At 43.3% G+C, this 12,307-nt stretch overlaps 1 protein-coding gene across 1 annotated transcript; it reads left to right on the top strand.

Moving 5' to 3' along the window:
• Positions 1–2,317: 2,317 nt before the first annotated feature.
• eef2b (eukaryotic translation elongation factor 2b) lies at positions 2,318–12,245 on the top strand. Its single transcript, XM_052129433.1, has 13 exons — positions 2,318–2,431; positions 4,414–4,628; positions 5,137–5,318; positions 5,423–5,634; positions 6,078–6,256; positions 6,596–6,701; positions 6,850–7,102; positions 7,258–7,453; positions 7,961–8,327; positions 9,426–9,779; positions 10,098–10,280; positions 10,369–10,501; positions 11,826–12,245. Exons 1-13 carry the CDS (start codon positions 2,429–2,431, stop codon positions 12,017–12,019), a joined length of 2,577 nt encoding a protein of 858 aa, XP_051985393.1. The 5' UTR covers positions 2,318–2,428; the 3' UTR covers positions 12,020–12,245.
• The last annotated feature ends 62 nt before the right edge of the window (positions 12,246–12,307 follow it).

Genomic DNA, 12,307 nt, shown 5'->3' with positions numbered 1-12,307 from the left:
GGGTGTGTGCGAGTGTTATAAATGCTGTACGGGGGTGTGAGTGTTATAAACGCTGAACGGGGGTGCGAGTGTTATAAACGCTGAACGGGGGTGCGAGTGTTATAAATGCTGTACGGGAGGGTGTGAGTGTTATAAACGCTGTATGGGGGGTGGTGTGAGTGTTCTAAATGCTGTATGGGGGGATGCGAGTTTTATAAACGCTGTGCGGGGGTACCACTGTTATAAACGCTGTACGGGGAGTCGCGAGTGTTCTAAATGCTGTACTGGGAGTGCGAGTGTTATAAACGCTGTACGGGGGTGCGAGTGTTCTATATGCTGTACTGGGGGACGAGTGTTCTATATGCTGTACGGGGGTGCGAGTGTTATAAACGCTGTACAGGGGAGTGCGAGTGTTCTATATGCTGTGCTGGGGGGACGAGTGTTCTATATGCTGTACAGGGGGGACGAGTGTTCTATATGCTGTACGGGGGGACGAGTGTTCTATATGCTGTACAGGGGGACGAGTGTTCTATATGCTGTACAGGGGGACGAGTGTTCTATATGCTGTACAGGGGGGACGAGTGTTCTATATGCTGTACAGGGGGACGAGTGTTCTATATGCTGTACATTGGGGGACGAGTGTTCTATATGCTGTACAGGGGGGACGAGTGTTCTATATGCTGTACAGGGGGACGAGTGTTCTATATGCTGTACAGGGGGGACGAGTGTTCTATATGCTGTACAGGGGGGACGAGTGTTCTATATGCTGTACAGGGGGGACGAGAGTGTTCTATATGCTGTACAGGGGGTCGCGAGTGTTCTATATGCTGTGCTTGGGGGGACGAGTGTTCTATATGCTGTACAGGGGGGACGAGTGTTCTATATGCTGTACAGGGGGGACGAGTGTTCTATATGCTGTACAGGGGGGACGAGGGTTCTATATGCTGTACAGGGGGGACGAGTGTTCTATATGCTGTACAGGGGGACAGAGTGTTCTATATGCTGTACAGGGGGCGAGTGTTCTATATGCTGTACGGGGGGGTGCGGGTGTTATAAACGCTGTACAGGGGGGGTGCGAATGTTATAAACACTGTACTGGGGGGTGCGAGTGTTATAAACGCTGTAGGGCGGGAGTGTGTGCGAGTGTTATAAATACTGTCGGGGGGGGGGTGTAGGTCCATACAATGCAAGTGAATGGTGACCAGAACTTTTAAGCTCCAAAAAGGACATAAGCTGCATAAATGCAATCCAGTGGTTGTATCCATGTCTTGTGAAGTGATATGATAGGTTAGGATGCTAAGTCCTTTTTTAATATAAATCTCCACCTTTGGCCAGCCCAGACCAGTAGGTGGCTGAATGTGGAAGTGAAAGTTAAAGTGGAGATTTAGAGTAAAAAAGGACATACATATTAATCTCTTTCTCACCCACACCTATCATATTACTTCTGGAGACATGGATAAAAACATATGGATTACTATTATGCTGTCTTAATGTGCTTTTTTTAGCTTTAACGTTCTGGTCACCATTCACTTACATTGTATGGACTTACAGATCTGAAATATTCTTCTAAAAATCTTAATTTGTGTTCTGCTGAAGAAAGAAAGTCAAACACATCTGGGATGGCATGAGGGTGAGTAATTGATGAGATAGAATTTCCCTGGTTTAACTCTTTTTATTATAAATGTATTGTAGAGGAGAAGTTAAATGTTGGGTTAGGGGACAACCAGAGAATTACTAAAAAATCATTCACAACTATGATGATACCTAATATGGATTAAGTCACCTTAACTGAAGAATCACACTTATTTCCATGCATGAATGTGACGATTTACATATTTGTTTTTAATTTTTGGTCCTCCATATTGGAACGCGGAAGTAAACGTTTGCTGGGTAAACATCGACTGGGTGAATGGGAGATCACAGCAAATATTATTTTCACTTACACATTTGCTCTAAGACCAAAATAAAACACTCACTCTTACGTTTGAATGACTTTAAAGAAGAGGGGGAAAATAGTGAAGTGTGGATTAAGACAGTAAAATGGGTGAAAATGGCACATTTACTGTTACTCTCTCAGCAGCTGTTATAGAAACCCTGTGGTAATTCGTTTTTTATAACTAATTCCAGGGTTATATAACGCAAAGGATAATTTTATAAATGTACACTCAATGTTTTAAGTATAATATAAAAAGATTTGCGATATTTACGCTGCTAAATATTGCAGAAACGCATAATCACAGTCAGCTGTAGAAAAAGGGGGAGCTGCTTTCTCTCAGTAGCGTATAAGGAAAGTTGCCTGCGTCATCACGCTGAACTCGCGGCCTCCGCCTGAGTATAAAAGCACTCCTCGCCATAGAGCGGTCTTCTCTCTGCCTGTCCCTACCAGCGGAAGGCAGCACGCTCTCTGTTCTTATATTTGTGCTGAGTGAATCCTGAAACATCCATCAAAATGGTACGTATTACCGACGTTGTTGTGTTCGAAACCGTTAAGCAGGGACGCGAAGTTGCTTTCTGAACCATTATTTTCCGATGTAACGGGATTTTGGTCCAGATGTATGCGGGGAAAAAGGCCGGCGAGCTGTTCCCTCAAAACAAAATGGCAGCGGCTGTTCTGCGGCATGACTCATTTTTATAAAAGATGCTTCTCAACTGTTTGTAAATTAATTGTCAATGTTTTACCACTTAGTAAGCGAAGTAAGTTAAACCAGTCTTATTGCCGCATTTTAGGTATTAATTTACAATTTTCTGGTTCGGGCCTGTGCCACGTATTGTGGAAACAATCGCGTGCTAGAGGAAAATCTCATAACTCTTAACTGTCCCATTATGGCTCATTATTTGAATGTCTTGTTCTAGTATCCGTTATATTGTGTCTTTCTCTGGATGTTTGGCCTTTTTATCAGTTTGCCGGGCGGTGTAACGGCAGGTGTCGGTGTGCCCGCGCGCCGGTACACATTGGTCACGTGCTGCTCTGTCACGCATGTGCGGTCTGTCGGTGGGGCCACATCACGCACATGGTGGCGTTTTGTTACAGCGAGAGCTTCCGGTAGGCCGTGATAAGGACTCGCTCAACGTGATTCATGCTTTGAATGATTCGTGTTTGACCTGTTTAAATGGGCCAGGACTCGAAGTTTGAAATGCAGTTCAGTGGTCTTAAAAGCAATTGGATTATTTTTACAAATTTTTTTTTTTTTTTTTTTTTTAGATTAAAAAAAAAAAAAAAAAATTATGAATGTATTATTTTGAAAGTAATAATAAACTAAACATGGGCAAAGTCTAATTTCTACCTGAGCTGGGTCACTCATCACGCCCTGGAGTCGATCTCGCTACTCGGTTAATTAGATTTAACGCATCTTGTAATTACTTTTTATTATTCTCACGGTGAATACAGGCCAAAATTTTAAGAGGCAATTTAAAAAAAAAAATAGGATGTGGAGGAAAAGGTTATTTTGCACTTCTAAATTTTTTTTTTAATATATTTTATTTGCAGTAGCCTACTAAGCCCAACTCATTTTACATACGATTGACCTTAACATTTCTGATTTTTAACTGTTTATTTTGGAAGGTGTTTCTTTATTACACACAAAACGTATTACAACACAATATTACGTAATTAAGTAAAAATTACGTCATATGTAATTTTTATTTTTTATTTATTTTTTTTTTTTTTTGTCTTATCGGTGTTTTTATGCTTAAGTGATCACAAAAATGCCATTGCTGATATGAAAACCTGATGGTTGCTATTTGTTAAGTAATTGTCCAAAACATCTGTGTATTTGTACAGATAATATTTTTCTTTTGGCTTTAAAGCGATATCTAATTTAAAAAAAAAAATTATAAGATCACTTGCATTGTTTCTTTTCTCTGGTCTTTAAATATTAAAATATAGTGATATAGATTTTATATATATATATATATATATATATATATATATATATATATATATATATATATATATATATATATATATATATATATATATATATATATATATATTAATTTTTATATTATTAGTTTTTATATTGGAGGAGGTCCCTCGTAAGGGGATTGCCATGTTTGGGGGTCCTTTTCATCAGTTTTAAAACCCCTGGTTTAAATGTATCCCAACAAAATAATGCCTACCTTAGTGATCAACTCCAGTGCAGTATTGATTAATTTAATTCAGTCGAGATGATTAAGCCTAATTAAACAAATCAAGTGTATCTGATTGACGGGGAATTGATGTATTTTTCCATGTTCTGTCATGTGAGGAATAATGCTGTTATTTGACTATTTGCATTACATTTACATATTTGAATGTGAAGTAAATCTAACTTTACCAAAAGTTTACTGGAATAAAGTGACATCAAGCTTAAATTGAGGTAGTGTAAATCTCACTCATCTGCGCGACTAGCGTGTGTTTTTGTTCACTGTTAATTCATGGGCTGTCCTCCTCAGGTGAACTTTACAGTGGACCAGATCCGTGCCATCATGGACAAGAAGTCCAACATCCGAAACATGTCCGTGATTGCGCACGTGGATCATGGGAAATCAACGCTGACTGACTCTCTGGTGTCCAAGGCTGGAATCATCGCTTCCGCCCGCGCCGGAGAGACCCGCTTCACTGACACACGCAAAGACGAGCAGGAGCGCTGCATTACCATCAAATCCACGTAAATATAGTTTCATGATTTTATGAAATGTGCACCGATCAGCCAGAACATTAAAACCACTTGTCTAATATTGTGTAGGTCCCCCACATGCTGCCAAAACGGCGCCAACACGCGTCACAGAATAGCGGATGAGATGTTGTACGGAGAGGTTATCTAAGGCCAAGTGTAATTGGTCTGACGCATTTATTTACACGGGACAAAAGAAATGCACCGTGAGTGATTAAGGGAGTCCCGATGCAATTACTAATGCACAATCAAACTGGGTCATGAGGTGCCTCCTACTGTACGTGTGTTCAGTTGGGAATCTCGTCCCAAGTGCAAAGGTTGTTTAACTGCAGCATCAGCGCTTTCAGAGTAGCGTTGAATCGCATCAAATGGCCGGTTATCCAGGATAAGCTCACTGGATCAGAAGTGATCTAGAAACAAAGCCATTCAGGGATGGTCCAGTACTATACATGCACAAAGCACCTCTTGTTTTTGAGTGCCCTCTCTTGTGCCTCTTTCACAGCGCCATCTCCATGTACTACGAGCTGTCTGAAAACGATATGGCCTTCATTAAGCAGTGCAAGGATGGATCTGGTTTCCTCATTAACCTGATCGACTCTCCCGGGCACGTGGACTTCTCCTCGGAGGTCACAGCGGCTCTGCGTGTCACTGATGGAGCTCTGGTTGTGGTGGATTGTGTCTCTGGTAAAGTTTGTCCCTTGCCCAGTCCAAAATCATAATCAAAAACTAAGGCATTGACCGTTGCCAGACGGTGTGTTTCAGATGTATAATGTGCATGTGCTCCTTAGGTGTGTGCGTGCAGACCGAGACCGTGCTGAGACAGGCCATTGCTGAGCGCATCAAGCCAGTGCTGATGATGAATAAGATGGACCGCGCCCTTCTGGAGTTGCAGTTGGAGCCTGAAGAGCTCTTCCAAACCTTCCAGCGCATCGTGGAGAACGTCAACGTGATCATCTCCACCTATGGAGAGGATGAGGGTGGACCCATGGGTAACATCATGGTGAGAATGTACATTTGTTTCTGAGATAAAGCGAGCAGAAGTTGGAGACCTTGTTGTCTGGTCTATGAGGAGAAATCATGCACCACTCTGATGTGTTGATGTATAACCCAACCCTTTTATCTGAGACCAGCACAAACACTCAAGCTCTGTTTCGAAGTCTAGTGAGCGGTCATGTCTACAATGGCGGTTACCTTTTTATCTGCGGACACGCATGAATGTTGCGTTTTGGCTTCGCTATACTTGACGCATAAAGTTCTTTTAAACCATGTGACCTCTACATTTGCACGGGATCTTGTTAGCCAAATTTGCTGCCTGCTGTCTAGTAAGATGGCTCACTAAATTTTGAAACGGAGCTGTAGTATAATGTAATTTATGTTAGTTATAATTTTCATTAGTTCACTGCACTGTCACACACCTCTGACCCTCATTTGTGTCGGTTTTAGATTGACCCAGTGGTCGGTACCGTTGGTTTTGGTTCTGGTCTGCACGGATGGGCCTTCACCCTCAAGCAGTTTGCTGAGATGTACGTTTCCAAGTTTGCTGCCAAAGGTGAAGCTCAGCTGAATCCAGCAGACCGTTGTAAGAAAGTGGAGGACATGATGAAGAAACTGTGGGGCGACAGGTGAGACTTATGCCGAATTGGTTTGATTGGGACATTTTAACTGCTCTTTTGGTGAGAGGTTGATATGTTTGTCACTAGCTGATATCTAGAAGGCAGGGTGCCCCATAATATTGTGCTATATTTGCGCTCAATCAAACATTAAATCAAAAGTTTATAGTCGATTTGGAACCAATGCAAGAGTTTGTTTAATCCGCCAGTATTCCATTTAATATATTGGCCGATTAATTGCGATTTTTAGCAGATATTTCACTAGTGTATTCATCAAAGTGAAGACCTAAATAAGCACTGATCAATGCACATTGCACATGGTTTCATTCAGCTCTTATTCTGCTCGTCCAGGTTCTTTGACCCAGCCACTGGCAAATTTAGCAAGACTGCCAACGGCCCTGATGGCAAGAAACTGCCCCGCACCTTCGCTCAACTCATCCTGGACCCCATCTTCAAGGTAAGCGGTTTCTGGCTCTCACAGAGTCCCTACAAGCCCAATTCCATGTGCTTTCCTCTTGTAGTGTGGAAGCCTGGTTTTATGGTGTATCTGCATCAGAAGTCGCTTCTTGAAAATGACAACGAGTGGTTTTATTTCCTGACTCCAGGTGTTTGACGCCATCATGAACTTCAAGAAGGAGGAAACCGCGAAACTGATCGAGAAGCTGGACATCAAGCTGGACAGTGAGGACAAGGAAAAGGAAGGCAAGCCTCTGTTGAAGGCCGTGATGCGTCGCTGGCTGCCCGCTGGAGAAGCTCTGCTTCAGATGATCACAATCCACCTGCCTTCACCCGTCACGGCCCAGAGATACCGCTGCGAGCTGCTCTACGAGGGACCTGGCGATGACGAGGCTGCCTTGGGTACGGCTGCCTTTTTTAAAGATTCTTTGTCCTATCTGTTGGTTGCATTTCTCATTGGTTGCATTTCTCATATGATCCCTTTCATAGATGAATGTTGATTTCCTATATTGCTGATTGTGTCACGTTATTTTAAATGGCCCTATTTTTGTTTACAGGTATTAAGAACTGTGACCCGAAGGCACCCCTCATGATGTACATCTCAAAAATGGTGCCCACCACAGACAAGGGCCGTTTCTACGCTTTCGGCCGTGTCTTCTCTGGGGTCGTGTCCACTGGCCTGAAGGTGCGCATCATGGGACCAAACTTCACCCCTGGCAAAAAGGAGGATCTCTTCGTCAAACCCATCCAGAGGTATACGACTCTCTCCACACATGGTTACGCTTATCCAAAGTGACTTACAGTGCACTTATTACAGGAACAATCCCTCCAGAACAGCCTGGAGTTAAGTGCCTTGCTCTGGGGCAATGGTGGCAGCGTTGGGGATCAAACCAGCAGCCTTCTGATTACCAGTTCGTTGCTTCAGCCCACTATGCCACCGCCAACACATTTCAGACAAAGTGCTGTTTCATAAGTGTCCATGCATGTTGATTTCAGACACTGAAGATCTTTTGAAGTTCTCGCGTGTGTATCCGCGTTTTTAATGCCACTGTAGTTTAAACTCTTGATACCAGGTGGAAACTGGGTCTAGAATTGAGAGTCCTTGAAATTAAAATCTCGGGGCGTGTTCAGTAGATGCTGGATCAAGGGAGTCATTTTTAAAGGATACAGAAACTGATTTACACTTCAGAACTGATTTTGGAGTTCTAGATAAATATTGAGTTTGCCAAAAAAAAAATGTTTACCTTGTTGTCTGTTTAGGACCATTTTGATGATGGGTCGTTACGTCGAGCCCATCGAGGAAGTACCATGCGGTAACATCGTTGGTTTGGTTGGCGTGGACCAGTTTTTGGTGAAGACCGGGACCATCACAACCTTCGAGCAGGCCCACAACATGCGTGTGATGAAGTTCAGCGTGAGCCCTGTGGTGAGAGTGGCTGTGGAGGCCAAGAACCCCGCTGACCTGCCCAAACTGGTGGAGGGACTCAAACGTCTGGCCAAGTCCGACCCCATGGTGCAGTGCATCATCGAGGAGTCCGGAGAGCACATCATCGCCGGAGCTGGAGAACTTCACCTGGAAATCTGCCTTAAAGATCTGGAAGAGGACCATGCCTGCATTCCACTCAAGGTGAGACTAATCCATACATGGAGAACACTAAAACAGAACTAATGCAAATATCCCATAATGTGCGAGTCACAAATACAGCAGAAAGTGTTATTGATCAAAGTTAAATTGGGGGACCAGATTCGCAACATTTTAAAGTGTAAACTTAACGAGTTTCCTAACTTAAAGAATATGTTGTATCAAAGACTTTGCTGTTGCATTTTCTTAAGTGTCAATTATAAAAAATAAAAAAAAACTAAGTATAAATTAAACTAGTATTACAATTTGTGTACTTGTTGTTCTAATTTATGTTAATCATTTAGGAATATAATTATCTAATATTTTAATTAATGCAAATATTGCCGAACAGCATGCTAGCATTGCCTAGCGAAGTATTAAAATGTGCTAACATGTTAGCATCGCCCAATATAGTGTTAAAACATGCTAAAAACGTACTAGCATGTAAACGCATGCTAGCATCGCTTAGCAAAGTGCTAAAACATACTAGCATCATGCTAATCCAGGCTAGCATCGCCTAGCGAAGTGCTGAAACCTGCTGAAACCACCGAAAAACACATGTTAGCATCATTCGTAGACCATCATTTTAGTGCAGATCTCCTAAGCAACCAAATTGGCCTGGTTGCTAGGTAGGGTAGAGTCACATGGGGTAACCTCCTCGTGGTTCCTATAATGTGGCTGTCGGTGGGTCGTATGGTGCGTCGATGCCACTGAGAATGGCGTTGAGCCTCCACATGTGCCAAGTCTCCGTGGTAACTCGCTCGAGTCACGTGATGCGCGGATTGACTGTCTCGGACGTGGAGGCAACTGATTCGTCCACCACCCAGATTGAGTCGAGTCACTACGCTACCACGAGAACTTAAGAGCACACCTAAAATAATTAAATAGATTTTATTTTCAATGAAAATATTACAAATGGTTAATGTGTATTTCTAACTATATATATTTAGTATTTTTTTTTTTCTTTATATATTTCCATTTATGTTACATTTGAATTTCGACCACCAATGCTTTTAACAACTTGTTTATTAAATACACCAGATGCTTCCTACAGCTGGAAATACTGTTCTACAAACACTTACATGTCCTGTCTTTCTCCAACAGAAATCAGACCCAGTTGTGTCATACAGGGAGACGGTGAGCGCAGAATCCGACCAGATGTGTTTGTCCAAGTCTCCTAACAAGCACAACCGTCTGTACATGAAGGCCAAACCGTTCCCCGATGGCCTTGCCGAAGACATTGACAAAGGTGAAGTGACCTCTCGTCAGGAGCTCAAGACCCGTGCCCGTTACCTGGCCGACAAATACGAGTGGGAGGTGACCGAAGCCCGAAAGATCTGGTGCTTCGGACCTGACGGAACCGGACCCAACATGCTGGTGGACGTGACCAAGGGTGTGCAGTACCTGAATGAGATCAAGGACAGTGTCGTGGCTGGATTCCAGTGGGCTACTAAAGAGGTGAGTTACAGGAACTTCTGCGGTAAAGCTTTGAAATGGGACATTTTTACGGACTCCCAAATGATTGACTTGATGTGGTTGAAGTCAAGTTCTGTTCGGTCTATGATGAGAAATCATGCACCACTCTGATGAAATGATCGATAACATTTCCACTAATATCTGAGACCTTCAGACGCTGAATGAGTTAAGCCCAGTGTGTACTGGGTACTTTGAAGTGTCCCAACCAGTCTTGAAGTGACGGTCCAATAAGGCATTAAGTTTATTTCGGTTGTAAGTGAAACATGATTATAAACCTAATCGTTTGTCATCTCTCCTCAGGGTGTGCTGTGCGAGGAGAACATGCGTGCCGTCCGCTTCGAAGTCCACGACGTGACTCTCCACACAGACGCCATCCATCGTGGAGGCGGTCAGATCATTCCCACCGCTCGTAGAGTTCTGTACGCCTGTCAGCTCACCGCCGAGCCCAGACTCATGGAGCCCGTTTACCTGGTGGAGATTCAGGTGAGACTTCAGTTTTGTCTTATCCTTGTAACTTCATCACTGATGAAGTATCATGGATTCCTGATCGAGTGTGTGTTTCGTCCTGCAGTGCCCAGAGCAGGTGGTTGGTGGCATCTACGGTGTCTTGAACAGGAAACGAGGCCACGTGTTTGAAGAGTCTCAGGTCATGGGAACACCCATATTTGTCGTCAAGGCCTTCCTGCCTGTCAACGAGTCTTTCGGTGAGTCTTGCTGACTGGACACTTCATGGAGTTGCCATAATTGTCAGATATGATGCATTAAAGCTAGGTGTGTAATCCAGAGAGGCTAGCCGTTAGCACGCTAGCGTTGAATGCATAGAGCTCACCCTCGCTTCAGAGGTAGTCCAAAGCCACGCCTCTAATTTATGAACTGAATGTGAGACGTGTTGTTGGAAACTATAGCAGTGGTTTCAGATTACCTCGTTTCTCATTCACATGTTAGACTTTGCCATAATTCTCGCGAACCATAGACTGTAAAAAAAGATGGCCGACGTCCCTTCGCTCTTTTTCCATTGGTGAGAACTGAAGCCGCCAGTGTCCCGATATGGCGCTGACATTTTGGGACTTGAGTCTGCGCAGTTGCGATTTCGGGACCAGACCTGCGCAGTAGTGAGCAGGAAGTAAAGCCGCAAAATCAAGGCCCCGCCCTCACTCTCGCTGAATCAATCGCAAGCACACGCCCCTGCACTTTTGACTTATGACGGTGTGAAATAATTAATTATAGAAATTTAGATATTAAATTTAAAGCTCCAATCTCCTCAGTCCTCCGATCCTGAAAGTCCGTTGGTGCTTCAGTGACTACTTCACTCAGAGAACCTGTCAATCACAGCTGTCAATCATGATGTCACAGCAGCGTTTTTATAGCATCAAATAACTAAAAACAAACTTATTTTGAAAACAAACACTTGAAATGACAAACTATCACGTTGATGTCATATCCTGTAGTTTCTATCTTTGGAAAAAAGATATGTGAAGTGTAATTGAATTGTTTAGTTGGTCTCACGTCCCGTTGAGGGGAGACCACATGGGGAGGCGGGGCTTATGACCTATACTAGGACCGGGGGGGGGCGATTGAGACGTTTTGGCTTCACTTTTCCCTCGCTCGTGCGGCACGCTTGGCGCGAACAAGTTGCACGCTGATATGCAAATATAGATTGAAGGACATCCTATCATTACCTTCGGACCGAATGCAATGATTGGTCAAATGTCCCACATTTATTCTTGGGTGAAATATTGAAGAGCTAAAAGTGCTCTACTGTTGTGACATGTTAAAAATCAAAATGGCAGCAAAGTGCAAAAAGTGGCCTAAAAGCTTTTTTTTTTTTTTTTTTTTTGCTGATGCATCCATAGGCACATGTTCTTTAATGATGGCCAGTTTTGGTCAAGTCCCAAATCAATCAAGTCACTTTATTGTCTCACTACTGTGTACACAAGTGCAACAGTAGGTGAAAGTCTTGTAATAAATGGCATATCTTGTGTTCTGTCTCTAATATCCATAATATATACAATGTTCTGTGTCTTTTAGGTTTCACCGCTGATCTGCGCTCCAACACCGGTGGTCAGGCGTTCCCTCAATGTGTGTTTGACCATTGGCAGATCCTGCCTGGAGACCCCAAAGACCCCGCCTCCAAACCATGCCAGATCGTCGCCGACACGCGTAAACGCAAGGGCCTGAAAGAGGGCATCCCGGCACTCGACAACTTCCTCGACAAATTATAATCGGCTGAGCGACGCTTCTCCCCCTGTAGCCTCCTTTACCAATCTCTTATTCTAATTCCTGTTTGTCATTCCTGTCCCTCCTGCACTCGTTTATTTCCTCACTGAGTAAAAGAGGGACCGGACTGTCCAGGGCACAAACTACAGCACCATGACACGGCAGAAAAAATATAAAGTGGAAAATGTAAATCAAAATGAAAAATAATAATAAAAATGGAAAATAAATGTGTTTCTTACTGGAGAATCATTTATCCTCTGCTTGCGCCTGCCATTGTATTTAATGAGATGTAA

The sequence above is a fragment of the Xyrauchen texanus genome, chromosome 6 (genome assembly GCF_025860055.1).
Source record: "Xyrauchen texanus isolate HMW12.3.18 chromosome 6, RBS_HiC_50CHRs, whole genome shotgun sequence".
NCBI classification, from domain to species: Eukaryota; Metazoa; Chordata; class Actinopteri; order Cypriniformes; family Catostomidae; genus Xyrauchen; species Xyrauchen texanus.
This window is presented reverse-complemented; position numbering and strand designations above follow the sequence as displayed.